This window comes from Cydia strobilella, chromosome 15, assembly GCF_947568885.1.
Source record: "Cydia strobilella chromosome 15, ilCydStro3.1, whole genome shotgun sequence".
NCBI classification, from domain to species: Eukaryota; Metazoa; Arthropoda; class Insecta; order Lepidoptera; family Tortricidae; genus Cydia; species Cydia strobilella.
In genome coordinates, this window is record NC_086055.1 from 8,066,890 (window position 1) to 8,082,506 (window position 15,617).

General features: G+C 35.5%; 2 protein-coding genes across 3 annotated transcripts in view; one reads left to right on the forward strand and one right to left on the reverse strand.

Moving 5' to 3' along the window:
- Positions 1 to 1,448: 1,448 nt before the first annotated feature.
- LOC134747993 (inositol-tetrakisphosphate 1-kinase-like) overlaps positions 1,449 to 15,617 on the reverse strand; it is a 110,333-nt gene continuing 96,164 nt past the window's right edge. The window contains exons 2-6 of one of the 2 annotated variants that reach the window (XM_063682689.1): positions 11,268 to 11,342; positions 8,886 to 8,984; positions 3,876 to 3,973; positions 3,211 to 3,510; positions 1,449 to 2,876 (exon numbers count right to left, since the gene is read on the reverse strand). In XM_063682689.1, the coding sequence (XP_063538759.1) occupies positions 2,393 to 2,876; positions 3,211 to 3,510; positions 3,876 to 3,973; positions 8,886 to 8,984; positions 11,268 to 11,342 (1,056 nt within the window). In that variant the 3' untranslated portion in view covers positions 1,449 to 2,392. Of the gene's footprint in view, positions 2,877 to 3,210; positions 3,511 to 3,875; positions 3,974 to 8,885; positions 8,985 to 11,267; positions 11,666 to 15,617 lie in introns of those variants that run through there. The other variant, XM_063682687.1, reaches the window with a different exon arrangement.
- Positions 12,575 to 15,319, forward strand: LOC134747995 (uncharacterized). The gene is made up of 4 exons (XM_063682692.1): positions 12,575 to 12,803; positions 13,017 to 13,282; positions 14,481 to 14,612; positions 14,887 to 15,319. The coding sequence occupies exons 1-4, from the start codon at positions 12,677 to 12,679 to the stop codon at positions 15,304 to 15,306; spliced, it is 945 nt and encodes a 314-aa protein (XP_063538762.1). The 5' UTR covers positions 12,575 to 12,676; the 3' UTR covers positions 15,307 to 15,319.

The following is a 15,617-nucleotide window of genomic DNA, read 5'->3' on the forward strand; positions in this document are numbered from 1 at the left end:
CCCTACCTGAACCTAACATTTTTTGGTGATGTTAACCCTGGGTAAGAATATTCGCGACTACTAGTAGATAGTGGTTATACCTACATTACATAACACATATTTAGTAGGTATCTACCCGTTTTCTTACTGGGATATTCACTTTATGGAAGATAGGCACTATCAGTAAGAATGACATGAACAATATTAAGTCGGCGTCAAATACTGTTGGTGGCTAAGTGATTGGTTTGTTTGGCTATATATCTATCTATATGAGGCTGACTGTAGAAGTGTATAATGATAGGTACCTTATATGTACAAATTAAAATCAATACCATTAATGATAGACCGCAGTAGATAGAGTATAGAAATATAAAAAAAATGTGTCTTGCTGGGCTGTAAAGCGGACAGTCACTAACCTTTCTATTTTTAATAATATAGTATTAAATACATTCAAGGAATCATTTTAGTACCTATATCTAAATAAATACGCTTATTAAACTATACTGTTATCCACATATAAACAAGTCAACATGTTTTTCACTTTCATCGGCAGTTTCTAGTTTACCACGAAGAATTTATGGAAGGGCCTTCTGCGAACATCGATAGTCGAAATTTTGATAACTGCTCGATAACGAAATTTTGATGTTCGCAATAAGCTCTCATGTACAGGAAAAGATAAAATAAAAATCTAAGTAGCTAGTCCAGCCAGCCGAGCTCCTCAAGTAATCCTATATGGTGTTTCTCATCGTCGCAATGCCATTCATGTCCTAGCCTGTCCATGATTCATTCCTATTCGATCATAATAAATTATGATCCGCCACTCTACCGTTAGTACATCATAATTTACTGTTTCAGATTAAAGAAATTTCATTTTATGAAATATTTATATTTTCAGTCTTTAATAGTTACACAATAAATTAGTTAAATCAAATTTCAACTAGGGGAAGCGTGCTGGGCCCATAACCTGGTGGGTTTAGGGCGTAAATGGGAAACGATTAAATATCACTCAACATATACATGACGGGATAAACACAGATACAATTTTTCAAAAACATGATAACATCGGTATGGGATCTAAAGCTATTTCATTTAAGTGCATATGCCTGTCAACTTTTTTTAATTAAATTTTCGACCTTGACTTCTGACTGTTACATTACAGTTAGTAAGTTACATAAAAATAAATGTACCTATTTACGTTCTTAATTTTATAATAATGTTGCTAAACAAAAAAAATACAAACAACATACGACATGACATTTGATTGGCACCTTCAGACTTCACAAATAAATTATATTCATTATTTTATAAATATGTAACAACACTGACAGCTTAATATTACATTCACACATCCATTGTTATAAATAAATGCCTTGCATTATACACATAAAATAAAATATACATAATAATATAATTATAATCATCATTTACATAGCCCATTTACTTGACGCATGGTTTTTTTTATACACCTCTTTGTCACCTACAAATAAACATAATACTTCCTGGTATTGACACATTACAATACTAAATCCATTTTAAAGTTTATGTAGCCTGAATCCAAATTTATCTAATTAAATGTTTTGTTTAGTCTTATAGTTTTAAATAAAATAGTTTTATAATATTATAAAATAGATACACAGACTACGATCGTTTCTACTTTCTGACTGACATAGTTTTATTTTGATTTAAACCATAACACAAATCAAATCAAATATTTGGGTGGCTCAAATATTTCTTGTTATTCTTTTCCATCCGCCAGGGGGTAAAGTAGCAGTTTGTTAGAAGAATTATTGAACCTTGTTATACTAACATGTTTAGATTGCTCATTAGTAGATGGCTCATTATGGAAAGAGCTTAGATATGATATAACTAATATAATTACATATAATAAAAACGCATGTTTGTTTATTTTAAATACTAAACAACTTGGTTTTCAGTGACACTCACCCATTTTTAAGACTATGTATTTCCCAAACTAGAAGAGTTACTCCTGGTGAAATGAAACTTATTAATATTTGTGATGAGATTGTTTGCGGAGAGCACAATTTGATTAACAGAAAACGAAGAATAATTGAAGGGTACACGGAAAGAACATGTCTAGTCACTGCGACAATATTTTGATTTATTTGAAAGGAACGATGTTCGTCATGTAGGTAATTAACCATATTGTTGTCGTGTTTCTGTGTTTATCGTTGCAGCGGTAACCGAAGTTGTAACGAATAGCACAGATTATATAATAGTTCATTGAGGGCTCTACATTTTGAGATTAAAATCTCATTTTCCAAAAAAAAGTGACATGTTCTTCCCGTGTACCCTTCAATTATTACAATTTAAACTTGTAACTTTGACAATAGGATCATTCGAACGGATTATTCTGTTTAGACTGAGTCACCTCAAATAATGTCCAGTTAACAAACTAATTTATATTCATACCAGTAACTTGAGTAACTCCAAGCTTGTTGGCAGTAAATGCAACATTTATCAACCCATTTATTCTATGGCTGATGTATTCTTGGCACAATTCACTATCTCCATTCACTATATTGGTCCTGCACACAGTTTCATCAATGCAGTTCATAAGATTTTCAAAGAAATTTGGAAAGTTATCATAACTAGGATACACATTGATGTCTATAACCGCATGATTTCCTGTCACATTATCTATGACGACATCAAATCCCGCTAATAATAGTCCAATCCTTTTTCTTAATGCACGAATTATTATTTTTATCTTTTCTTCGTTTAAAGCCATTTGTAGATCGGCCTCGTCGTGAGGATCCAATATGGATAGAGTGGACTGGCTATCTGCTTTGCACACTTCTCCCGTGCTGTAAAATATTGGTTCTATGTCTTTTGATGCGTAGAAGTTTTTAAGGCTTGGTCTTTCGCATATGTGATATCTGAAATTTACAAAAGAAATTTTAAATATAAAGACGTAGCTCGTATTCGTGCGGATACTTATTTTTAATGCTTTGACCGCCAAAGACAACAACTGATGCGCGCGGCTACAGCTGTACAGCTCAATATCAACCGCCAACAACGATAGACGTGGCGTTCATAAGGTTAAAGTTTGTTATATATGTATTTAGATACCAAAGTATTACAAGAAACCTTAAGCTTTTTCATTCAACGGGCAAAGCCATAAACTTAAAGCAAATGTCTATTTTTGCTAATATTCCATTCCACTTCGCCGAATTTGTTCTAATCTAATTGGCACATAAAGAAATCACTTACCTATTTCCAATAAGAAATACTTTATGTAGAACTGCATTATGATTAACAAAACTTTGGACCACACAGGGTGGTCGGCAGACATTCAAATCCCTCTCATTAAAGACCAAAACCATTTCGTGAGCCGACTTCGAGCCATGAGCTATAGTTGGTTTACATATAATCGGGAATGTGACTCCTCTCTGTCTCATTATTTCTAAATTGGCTTTTATATTGGAAGTTGTAAATTCTGCGAATGTTGGTGTAAAAATCCCTTGTCTAATAAATGTAGATTCGTCTTGTAATATTGAATAATAATTATATCTGAAATAGAGTTTGTGGTTAGGAATCGTGAAAAGATAAAGAATAATACATATCAATATACCAATTATTGTAAATTCACAAAATTATTAACGTAATAGAAACCAAATTTTTAATATTTGTTAAAATGTCGACCTTAATGTCTATGCAAGTAGAATCAAATTCCAAAGATTTGTATGTGAATTAACTGAATGTGAATACAATGTCTTACCCATATAAAAGGGGCCTTATTGGACCAGCAATTAACACCAACCAACTGACGGTGAGTAAAAAATTGGTACCTAGGAAGCCTTGAAACATGCCCCGTAGCGCGTTCCACTAGCCCCTTTTACTTGAGAATAACATATGATTTTTAATGTGTCACTCACCTGTTCAATAGAATTCTGACGTTGTCTAATGGATCGATGACCGTAATACTTGGATAATTTGATAAATATTGTTCTACATTGCTAATGGTCAGTGATGCCTAAAAGTAATAAAAATAGGTTGCAGTTGCAATTATTAAAAATTGTTAGTTTAAGTATGTATAAGTTAACAACAAGATATTGGTTTTAAAGGTGGTACCAGGCACCTGCTTCAATTGGAATTTTCTTTGCTGTCATTCATGTAATTAAAATTAACTTTGTCACATTGACAATCGCAATGATCGTCTCGAGGCCGCTGAATTCGCATGTACATTTTTTTATGAAGGAATGTCTAAATCATATAACTTTTTCTAATACTATTGATGTTAATTCACTAAAGTTAGCATGTATGTACTGTACAAGTTATGGGCCCAGTTTACGCACTAATCCCGTAAATATCCGGCCTTTGTTCGTTATGTGCATATGACAGAATGTTACACATACCATAAGAAGTATCATGTCGTTAATTTTCGCTTTAGTGAAATCTTTAGTATTTAAAAGTATTTTTTATGAAGTGTAATAGATTTAGTCTCTAATTTGTCTTATCTGTCCCTGAAAGCTAAAAACGTAGGTGGAATGAACGTCCGCAATTTTGATACGGACCAAAACCATGCCACAACCAAAAAAATTGTCTTCAGTATAGGGGAACACCCAATAATTCCGAAATATGTTTTTCCGAATTTCATAAGCACGATTTTCATAATCCCGATTTTTTATACCTAGTCGGCTCATAAGTTCTGTCATATACATAGTATCAAATAAAATCAAAAGTTTAAGTTTATTCCGTATAATTTGTACAGCGTTTGAAAGCTTATAAACTAGAGAATCTAAATGTATAACATTTATTCAAAATGACCGCCATAATTATCTACACAGGCTTGAAGTCTTCGTGGCCAGTCGTCAATGGATTCACGCACCACTTTCATGTCGATATTGGCCACTGCCGTAGCAAGAGATTTTTTCAGCGAGTCTAGATTTGCATGAGGTTTTGAGCACACCTTTTCCTCTAAATACTGCCATATTTTATAGTCTAAAGGATTAAGATCTGGGCTAGAGGAGGGCCAATCTTCATGCCGTATAAAGTCGATTTTATTGGAGGCGAGCCAGGCTTGTGTAGACTTTGCCTTATGGGCTGGAGCAGAGTCCTGCTGGAAAACCCAATGCTGGTTTAGAAACATCGTATGGGATAGTGGTTTCACAATATTAGTCAACACCGTGTCTTGGTACACTTTGGCACTAGTTTTTACTCCTTTCTCACAAAAATGCATACTAGTGACGCCCGCATAAGAAACTCCCAGCCAAACCATCACAGATGAAGGGTGATGACCTCTTTGAATACGGGGAATGCTATTAGACGCTTCTTTACTATTGCGAGCGTACACTCTTATCATTTTGTTTATTACAGTTTTCTTCTATGTCAAAAATTTTCTCGTCCGAAAACAGTATACAACGATGCTTATTTTTAGCGTACTTCTTCAATAAAGCTTTAGATCTTTTAAGCCTTAAAGCTTTAAGCCGACCATTGAGAAGATGGCCAGTTTTTCGTTTATAAGCACGAAGTCTCAGGTCTTGATTAAGCACTCTTTTCACCGTGTTTTTGCTCAAACCCATCTGGAGGGCCATAACTTTTTGTTTCCTAGCTGTACGCGGACGCTTCTTTTCTTGTCATTTAAACTAGAGACCTCCCTGTATCTTTCTATGGTACGATACACAAATCTTAGAGAGAATTTTAAATTTTCAAGTAGCTTAAAAATTTTAGTCGGCGAGTGACCACAACGATATAGTGCAATTATTGCGGTACGGCTATCTTTAAGCTTCCACTCCATGTTGAAGAAAACAGAAAATTGCAAAATTATACTACTCAAATATTTAATAAAGATTCGAAATTCAAATGCTGAACGGTTTTTGTTTTAGGAGTTCCAAATTTAAATTTTAAAGGCCAGTGACAGAACTTATGAGCCGACTAGGTAAGTCCGAAATATCAAAATTACGATTTTTAAAAACACGATGGAAGTAAATCACGAATGTGCTATTTCCGAAAATTTTAAATCCGATTGTCATTTTACCGAAAGCTCCGATTTAACACTTTTCCGAAAAAATGTTTTTCCGAATTCTTAAATTCCGAAAAACCATTGTCCGATCGGAAATAAGATAATTCGGAATTCAGAAATTCGGTCTTTTGTAAGGTCGGAAATATGAAATTCGTGATATTCAAATGAAGACACGTTTCGTTTGAGTAATTCGGTATTCAGAAATTCGGTCTTTTGTAAGGTCGGAAAAATGAAATTCGTGATATTCAAATGAAGACTCACGTTTTAGTAATTATTATGGGTGCCTGTCGTGCCGCATCACGTTAAATTCGGCATAAAATATTTTTGGCATAAAAATTCGGCATAAATAAATTCGGATTCGGAGATTCGACCTCCAAGAAAACGAACTGTTGCCAGATAAGTGGGTTAGGTTAGGTTTGAACTGCGACCCCCAAGAAAACGAACTGTTGTCAGAAGTGGGTTAGGTTAGGTTAGAACTGCGACCCCCAAGAAAACGAACTGTTGTCAGAAGTGGGTTAGGTTAGGTTAGAACTGCGAACAGGGCGAGACGCTAGTACACACGGTGCCGCCGACGAAGGCAGACCCGAGACGTCGTAGAGGAGACGCGGCTGTACAGAGCTTATAGAGAGGCGGTTAAGGCGCTGCAGCTATCCATCTGCGAGGCGAAGGCGAGCGCCAGAGCGGAGCTTCTCGAGACGCTAAACCGAGATCCATGGGGGAGGCCGTACAAGGCGGTCAGGGGCAAATTACGCCCCTGCCCCCCCCCCTTGACGGAGAGTCTCGAGCCTCGACTGCTGGAACTGGTTGTTTCCAACCTGTTCCCGAACAGACCGGAACACCAGCCCTCAGCAATGGCACCTCCCCATCAGCTCGTAGGGTATGAGGTTGCGGAAGTCGTGGTGCCTCCGGTAACGGAGGCAGAGCTAGATGCAGCCGTGCTGAGGCTAAAAGCTAAAAACACGGCACCGGGTCCAGACGGGATCCCGGGACGCGTTCTCGCTCTGGCGCTGCGGGCCCTGGGGGAGAGGAGGCAGGGCTAGAAGTTACTCCCTAGCCCCCCCCCCCCCCCAGAGAAGGGCCCGCTGCATGTGGTAGTGGCGGGCGGCGCCGGCGTGGTCACGGTTGCGTACTTAACCTTTTGAACGCCAAGCATTGACGTAACTCGACGTTACACCGCAATGAAGCAAAATAAAACCTTAGAGAACAATAGTGATTACAAAACAGGATATCGATATTTTCACTGATTTCGTTTTTGACATACTTAGATTAGAAGAACCACTACACAGGTGTTTTACAATATAATATTAGATAATTCTGGCTTTTAGCTCTACTAAAAACCTTTAAATAACGTATTTAAATATCAAAATGTACTTGTAACTTCCACTCCAATCTCTCAATAATGCCACATCACTACTTGGTGGTGACGTCAGGCATCGGACGTGAAGTGCCGTCATGGGCGCACGGAACACTGATAAGCGCGCGTTACTCAGAGATGTGCAAACCCGTTGTCGATTATTATTACCTACTAATTAGCAAACTGCAGTATCGTTACAATAAAATAAATGCATAAGGGGTTACATTATCACAAAAGGTCAGTACCGTCTTTCAAACCAAGTTGTTTAAATTAAGCACGAAAACAAGTACCGTAACAGCACAAATAGCAGTTATTTTAGCAAAAACAACTCCTATTACAAAATGTATGGGATTAAGCCATATCTATTATTGATGGCGCTAGCGTAATTGTCGGAACTGCGCGAAACGATTTCTATTAGGAGATTGTTACTTTCATATAATAATATTATTCCTCCATGACTCGGTCACATCACTAGGCGACGTCAAGTGCCGTTTTTGGCGTGGCTAGCTATGCTATTTACTGGGTAAGTCGTATTATAACATAATGTTGTTTTTTTTTAACCTTCTATTCATAGTTGAATTGTAATAAAGTTATACAATAAAGTAGAAGGGCAAAATAAAATAATGCAAATACAAACAAAGAAATATAGTTATTTATTAAAGAGTCTTTGATAAATTAAGTTTGGACGGCAAATGACGTCGGCGGCGTGAGTGGCACAAAATGTCGACGACGTGATTTACCGTCTTTGGCGGTCAAAAGGTTAAAAGAACCCGTGGCCACGCCCCATTAGCGGCGCGCAGGCATACCGTTGGTTTTTTAGTGGGTAGTGGCGCCTTTTGCCGAGTCCCACATAACCCGCACTCTCTCCCCCGAGGGTGTGGGTATGCATAAAGCATTTTTCCAACGAAAAAAAAAAAACTTTAGAACTTCGTCCCCCAAGAAAACGAACTGTTGCCAGAAAAGTGGATTAGGTTAGATTAGAACTGCGACCCTCAAGAAAACGAACTTTAACAATATATTCGGAATATCGTTATTTGGAAATTTAAAAATTGGGATATTTAAAATAGGAATAACGTCAATTCGGAATTATAAAATTCGGAATAATGGCAATTCGGAATTCGTTATTTCAAAAATCTTAAATGTAAAATTCGGCGTTTTCCACTGTCGGAATTGTTATAATCGGAATTATGTGGCTCGAAATTTAAAATTTCGGAATAATGGCAATTCGGAATTCGTGATTTCAAAAATCGTAATTGTCAAATTCGGTGTTTGTCACCATCGGAATTGTTATAATCGGAATTATGTGGTTCGGAGTTTACAAAATTCGGCTTTTCGGCTTTTCGGAAATATAAATCTTCGTGATTTTCATCATTCGTAATTACGACAGTCGGAATTTTGATAGGTCGAGCATTTAAAATCGGAATAATAAAATTCGGTATTCTTTAATTCGGCATAACGTTTTTCGGAATTATGTAGTGTACCCATTAGGTAGGTATAGTAACATTCGGAAACAAAAGTCAATTTTTTTTAGTGTGCGACCTCATTTCATATAAAATATATTGTCTCTACCTTAGGGTCCCCTAGATCAGCTGCAGCTATGATATCAGTCAGTTTGTGAAGGAACACATCAAACTGGCCCTGTTCTTCCAATGGCCTTTCCAAATCCACCTGGAAAAAATGCATTTCTATTGTTATTTATATTTAGGGCTGCCACCCATACTATAATACATAGTATCGTACTATATTTTAGTCACTTGTACTATATATTATACAAAAACAATATAGTACGAAAAATACTATATTTTCATTACTCAAGAATGGGGTATAAAAATGTCACCGATATCGCATCGTATGCGACTTGGATTTTTAATTCGCCTCAAATCGGTGTCCTATTTTTTTTTAAATTTCCCAGTAAATACTATATTTTTTCAATATTTTGACAAAAATACTATATGTGTATAGAAAAAAGGTGGCAACCCTATTTATATTTCAAAATTATGTTTAAAACTTTCGCGTTTTGAACACATACTAAATCACATTTACAATCGGGTCTATCGAAAAAAAAATTTGTTACCTTTATTTAATGACGTTTCGACACAGGTTTCACTGGTCGTGGTCGCGGCTAATCCTGTGTCGCAACGTCGGTAAATAAAGGTCCACAAAAGATGATAGCCCATTTAACAACATTAAAAGGTCATTTAATTTTTAATTTAAAGTATTATGTGTATGGCCTATGTCAGTGCCCATTGCAAGGGGGCTTGCCTTCAACATCGAAAAATCAAAAATCGTTATCAGCCTCACTATCGCTCTTGCACATTCAAGCAACAGAGAGACAGACAATGTTTTTCGATGTTGGAGATAGGCCCCCTGATATTTTTCCTATACATAATGCCAACGCAAGAAGTAGTAAAGACTTAGAATATATGATGAACACATTGAACATAGAGAGCAAAAAAGTTGGACTTGAAATGAACTATAGCAAAACTAAAGTTATGTCAAATAGCAACAAAAATCAGATAACTATAAAAAATGAAAATATAGAGTATGTCGACCAATACATATACCTGGGAAAACAAGTAAGCTTCAACCCAAATGCAAACGAACAGGAAATTGAGAGAAGAACTAAAAACACCTGGAATAAGTACTGGAGTCTAAAAGAAACCCTAAAAAGCGACCTTACCTATCAAGCTTAAGAAGAAGGTAATGGTTATGTGCATACTCCCAACAATGATCTATGCATGCCAAACATGGAAATTCACTTCAAAGGCCAAAAGGACGATAGTTTCATGCCAAAGGGGCATGGAACGGAGTATACTTAAAATAAGAAAAATTTACAAGATCAGACATTCCATAATCCGAGAAAAAACTAAGCTTATAGACGCACTAAGCCAGGCCCAGAAACAAAAATGGAGATGGGCTGGCCATGTTGCCAGACTCCAAGACGAGAGGTCTTTCACACAACGGCCTGGAAAGTTTCAGACGGAAAGAGGAAGAGAAGACGGCCATTGGCACGATTGTTGGACGACATAATTAAAACAGTGGGGGCCAACTGGATATTGGAGGCCCAAGACCGAAGAAAGTGGCAGAATCTGGAAGAGGCCTATACCTCTTAGGAGGGTTCTGGAGTGATCATTAAATATTAGACATACCCAATATGTTTAAATTGTTGTTTAAAATTTAGATTAAGTTTCATTACCCGGAAATAAAAGGCTTTTTTATTTTTATTTTATTTATTTATTATAATGCCAACATGAGGAAAGTTAGACAAATCTTATCAATGTTATTTAGTAGTTTAAACACATTCACTCACTCACTTTGGGGCGTTTTAAGAACCAGCTTGATTCACCAAGTGGTCATAAATGACTCATCTTGGCAAGCCCCAATAGTCATGCTCATGATTTTACTTGGATTTAACAGCATAATCGGGGAAAAACGCTAGTTTTTCAAACATTTAGTTTTGACGACCGGTATGGCCTAGTGGGTAGTGACCCTGCTGTGAAACCGATGGCCCTGGGTTAGAATCCCGGTAAGGGCATTTATTTGTGTGACACAAATATTTGCATGTATTTATCTAATAAGTATGTATATCGTCACCTAGCACCCATAGTACAAGCTTTGCTTTCATTTGCAATCATTTGTTTTTCTTTTAGCTTTCTTTTACTGAGGTGTGCCAATAAAGAGTATTCTATCTATCTATGCCATTTAGTTTCCTTAAATGTACTTAGTCATACCCCAAAGCCCCAAATTTTACAGTTTAAAAAAAAACATGGATCATGCATTGTTAATCCTTGTAAATATATAAAATTTATTCCCTCCTGGAAGAGTCTCTACGCTTGAATTTCTGCAGTAGGTACCTAAGGATAAATCTAACTGACCTAAGAAAGGTAGCTGCAAATACTTTTATAAACTGTAACTATATCATATAATCATGTTGATAAAATTAAAACATACCTTTACAAGTTTGTAGCCATGTGAGTTAGCTGCACTAATTAACTCCTTCCAGTTTAATTTCTGACTTTTCTTATCCGACATCCAAACTCCAATAGTTTTAGTAATTGGTTTACAATCGTTCATATTGCTGGTTTAAAACAGACTGTCTAGTTAGCACAGTAAACAATGATTCATTTGAACGTTGCACAATGTAATAGAATTCAACCTAAGTAGTTCCTTTGTTAACTTTTCCAATTAGCTGAATCATAGAAAAACTAAAATTCTTGGTCCAGTGATTTCCTTGAAGTACCACTTCAAGGCTTAAGAACAAAACCAGGAGGCATTATAAACATTTCAAATTGTTACTCTACGTCTATGTCCGACGGGCCTACTTGTGTTGTTTATTATTTGATAATATCTGAAATATCCACAGTCACATAAAATTAATAAATTTACGAAGTAATCAATTCACAATCAAATGATAAAACCACTTTACACAAACAGCATGGTTCAACAGAAGGAAATCGAGAATATAGTAGAGTAGCATAGTAAAGTGAACCTGAACACGAAGCGATACTCTTGTTTTGACAGTCGACTGTCGAGTCGAGTAGTGAGGCGTGTTGGGAGCGTGAGCTCAGCGCGTAGAACGCGCTGACTGCACGCTGAAAAACCGGACAAGTGCGATTCGGACTTGCCCTCGCCCACCGAGGGTTTCGTATTTTTTTGTATTTGTTGTTATAGCGGCAACAGAAATACATCATCTGTGAAAATCATAGGTCTATGGTGAAAATTTCAATCACGGTTCATGAGATACAGCTTGGTGACAATGGTGACAGACAGACGGACAGCAGTCTTAGTAATGTCCCGTTCTTGCCCTTTGGGTACGGAACCCTAAAAAAAAGTAAAGACGTGGCCCTTTTTATAGATTTTTCCCTTGTAAATTTTTAGTGTTCGTTCGAAAAAACTAGTTTACGGATAGTTTTCGTAATTTCGTATTGTGTCAAAAGCATAATATATGAAAGTTTCTGAACGTATTCGGTAAGAATAGGCTATTAAAGTCGAACCTGAAAAAACGCGGCATTTCAAAAAAATCTGTAGCAGGCGGCTCTTTGACTACAACATAGACAAGATACAAGATAATGGATTACAAGGATTGCATAACTTATACTTTTTATAATTTTTTTTTTTTTTTTTAAATTTAAGTATAAAAAGAGGCGCCTGCTACAGTTTTTTTTTAAATGCCGCGTTTTTCAGGTTCAAGTTTCATTTGCCAAATAGCCATACTTATTCTAATGACTGAACGCATTCGGCGTGAATGTGACATGACATTGACATTTCGAAGTTAGGTTAGAATAAAATATATTGTTTGCTTTATCATTTTCTTAAAAGGCTTTTTCAAAATTTTCATTATAATTATTACTAAGTAAACGATGTTCGACGAGGAAAAAGAGATTATAAGTAATACTCAGAGTCGCATTTTAGACTTATTTGCCGAGCTAGATGACAAAGAATTAAAGAGTCTGGAACAGTGGTTAGGAAGTAAAAAGTATAGAAAAGGTATGGTATTGGTAACTTGTATTAGTTATCTAATTCTATAAATAATAGTGTACACGAACAAGTTTAAATGGTAGCATAACATAATCCCTTTCTAGATAAATTACAATATTATCCGGCAGGCATATTACCTGTCCTGAGTCCTGAATATTTCCATGAAGCCATTAAAATTATAGACAAATTATGTCCTGCAATTTAAATGTGTGAATTTTTCAGACTTAGAAAATAAGAAATCAATCATAAGGTCTGACAAGTTACTACAAAAGATAGTAGATACTATAAAGAAATTGGTACCATTTGATGCGGAGTTGCCATCAGAAAACATAATGTTGCCAACTGTTGGAGATCAAGCAGATTGCAACCAAGTGAACACTCGTCATGTGGATGAGTTGCTTTATGATGAAGAACAAGTTGAACAGCTTGTTAAAGAGGGAAAATTATCTAGACATTACTGCCTAGACTGCAATTCACAAAATATTAAAGTAAGATTACTTTTATTGGAGCTTATCAATCAATAATTTATTTGCTATTTGCAATCAAATAACTTATTAACCTGTGGAGCGCCCTAGTATCACAGTAGTATGGAACTCCTGTACTAACTAGTATAACATGTGTGATACTATGGTGCTCCACGGGTTAAGTTATATGTATATCTTTTAGTAGGTTTATCTAATTAAATGGATAAAAGTAAATGTTGTCATAGCCTGACCTGCCTGACTATTTTTGTGCTCATAAATAAAATAAATAAATATTAAATATAGGACATTCTTACACAAATTGACTAAGCCCCACAGTAAGCTCAAAAAGGCTTGTGTTGTGGGTACTTAGACAATGATATATATAATATACAAATACTTAAATACATAGAAAACATCTATGACAGGAACAAATATCTGTGCTTATCACACAAATAAATGCCCTTACCGGGATTCGATCCCAGACCTCATGATTCACCTTTAATAATAATAAAATAAAATAAAACTATTTAGGACCATCGGGGAGATCATTGGGTTAGTAATTACCTTAAATTTAAATGATCTTATCTAAGTGTTAGAACTATATACATAACTATCCTTAATAACTATAACTATACATTTATTTATTACTGCGTTTGTGTATCAAGCAGCAGTTATTCAGATACAGGCAATCCATTCTGTTTGCTAACATTCTCAGAATGCTGTTGGAGCTGGCCCTCACTCTCCGCACAAGGGATGTAGCTTGCTTGCGCATGGTGGTGTAGAAGCAGTCTACTCGCGCCTTTGTATATAGAAAGTGACCTATTGTTTTATTGTTAATTTAATACAGTACAAGCTTACAGTATTACACCAATTCACTTACAAACTATATGAATAGATATATAAATGTCAGGAAAATTACAAAAAAAAAACATGCAAACAGATGAAATGTCAAGAAAGATGAATTTTGCTTATTTGAATATGATTTTACAAATTTTAACATTCTGCTGGACTGCAAAGTGCAGCTATAATTTTTATTTAAAATGTAAGCTAGATTGCAAGCTTTTTATACCCTCTCTTTTCATTCTCCACTTGTAATCTAATCTTGCACATACAAGGGGGGAGCAGCTGCGATTTCCCTCATGAATGAACCCCCCCCTGTTCCATTGGCTGGTGGTGCTCTTGTGCAGTGCACATAGTTGTTTATTCATTCTTTATTTTGCAGGAGCTAAATCTTATTTCACATTCTATGTCGAGAGTACAACTTCAGTATATATTTAAAGTTCTGCTTCCAAAGGATCTGGAGGATAAACAGATTTTGGATGTGGGTTCCAGATTTGGTGGAATTTTGTATGCTGTAAGTTATCATAATATGTGACGTTTTCAACCAAAAGGTACCACATTGTCGCTTGTTGATAAGGTTGATTTCAAATTAAAGCTATATGGAAATAGCGCCTTATTGACAACCGACAATAAGTACCCTTTTGATTGAGAATGGCACATATTTTATGTCTTTATGTGATATTGTTAATTTTGTCAATAAACTTTATTATGGTCTTAAATAGTTTAAAATTCTAGTTCAACATTTTTAAATTGGATGAAAATTTGACGATTTTTTTTTTCTTTTTCAGGCATATTATTTTACAAATGCATCAAACATTATTGGCATAGAAATGAATAAAGAATGTTGTGAAATACAAGAAAAAATAATAGAACAATTTGGAATGGATAAAAACCGAATAAAAATTGTCCACTCTGATGTAACTGATAAAGAAGACTTAGTCAAGAAATCTAATATTTGCATCATGAATTGTTTTGATTTTTTTGTACCTATAGAGGAACACAGAAAAATGTGGTACTTTTTTAAGGAACATTTGCCTAAGGGGAGTTATGTTGTTTTGAACAGAAGTATTGCTGATACATTAACTGCATTAGACATGTTTGAAGAATTTATAGATTGGCTAAGTATTTGTAGACCATTTCAATTAGAAAATGAGATTTTCTTTGCTGTAGAAGATTTACATGAGATATTTCTGTACACTGTTAATTAAATTTAATAAATTATAATTCAAAATAGCTCTTTCTACTTATTTACTTGCCACATCTGTTAGCTAGGGGTGGCTAGGGGTACTTTAACTAGAGCACATTTGAAGTTTTTGATTTATGCATGGACTTCAAGTAAAAGGGTAGGTATCTGTTCCGAATAAAAAATTACGCCTGCAGCACTGTACTCGTGGTTGAGTGAAACTTCTAACTGTATAGCTCTCTTTGTTATTCAAATCGTTAGGTATCTTTCTTTTCACTCATCGAATGGAATATGGTCTTAGTCTAAACCAAGTCTAAACTTACCGAATATTGCATC

Coding starts and splice junctions, on each gene's coding strand:
- LOC134747995 (XM_063682692.1), top strand. CDS start 12,677: ATGTTCGACGAGGAAAAAGAGATTATAAGTAATACTCAGAGTCGCATT. Junction 13,283..14,480: donor GCAATTCACAAAATATTAAA/GTAAGATTACTT, acceptor TTTATTTTGCAG/GAGCTAAATCTTATTTCACA. Junction 14,613..14,886: donor TTGGTGGAATTTTGTATGCT/GTAAGTTATCAT, acceptor TTTCTTTTTCAG/GCATATTATTTTACAAATGC.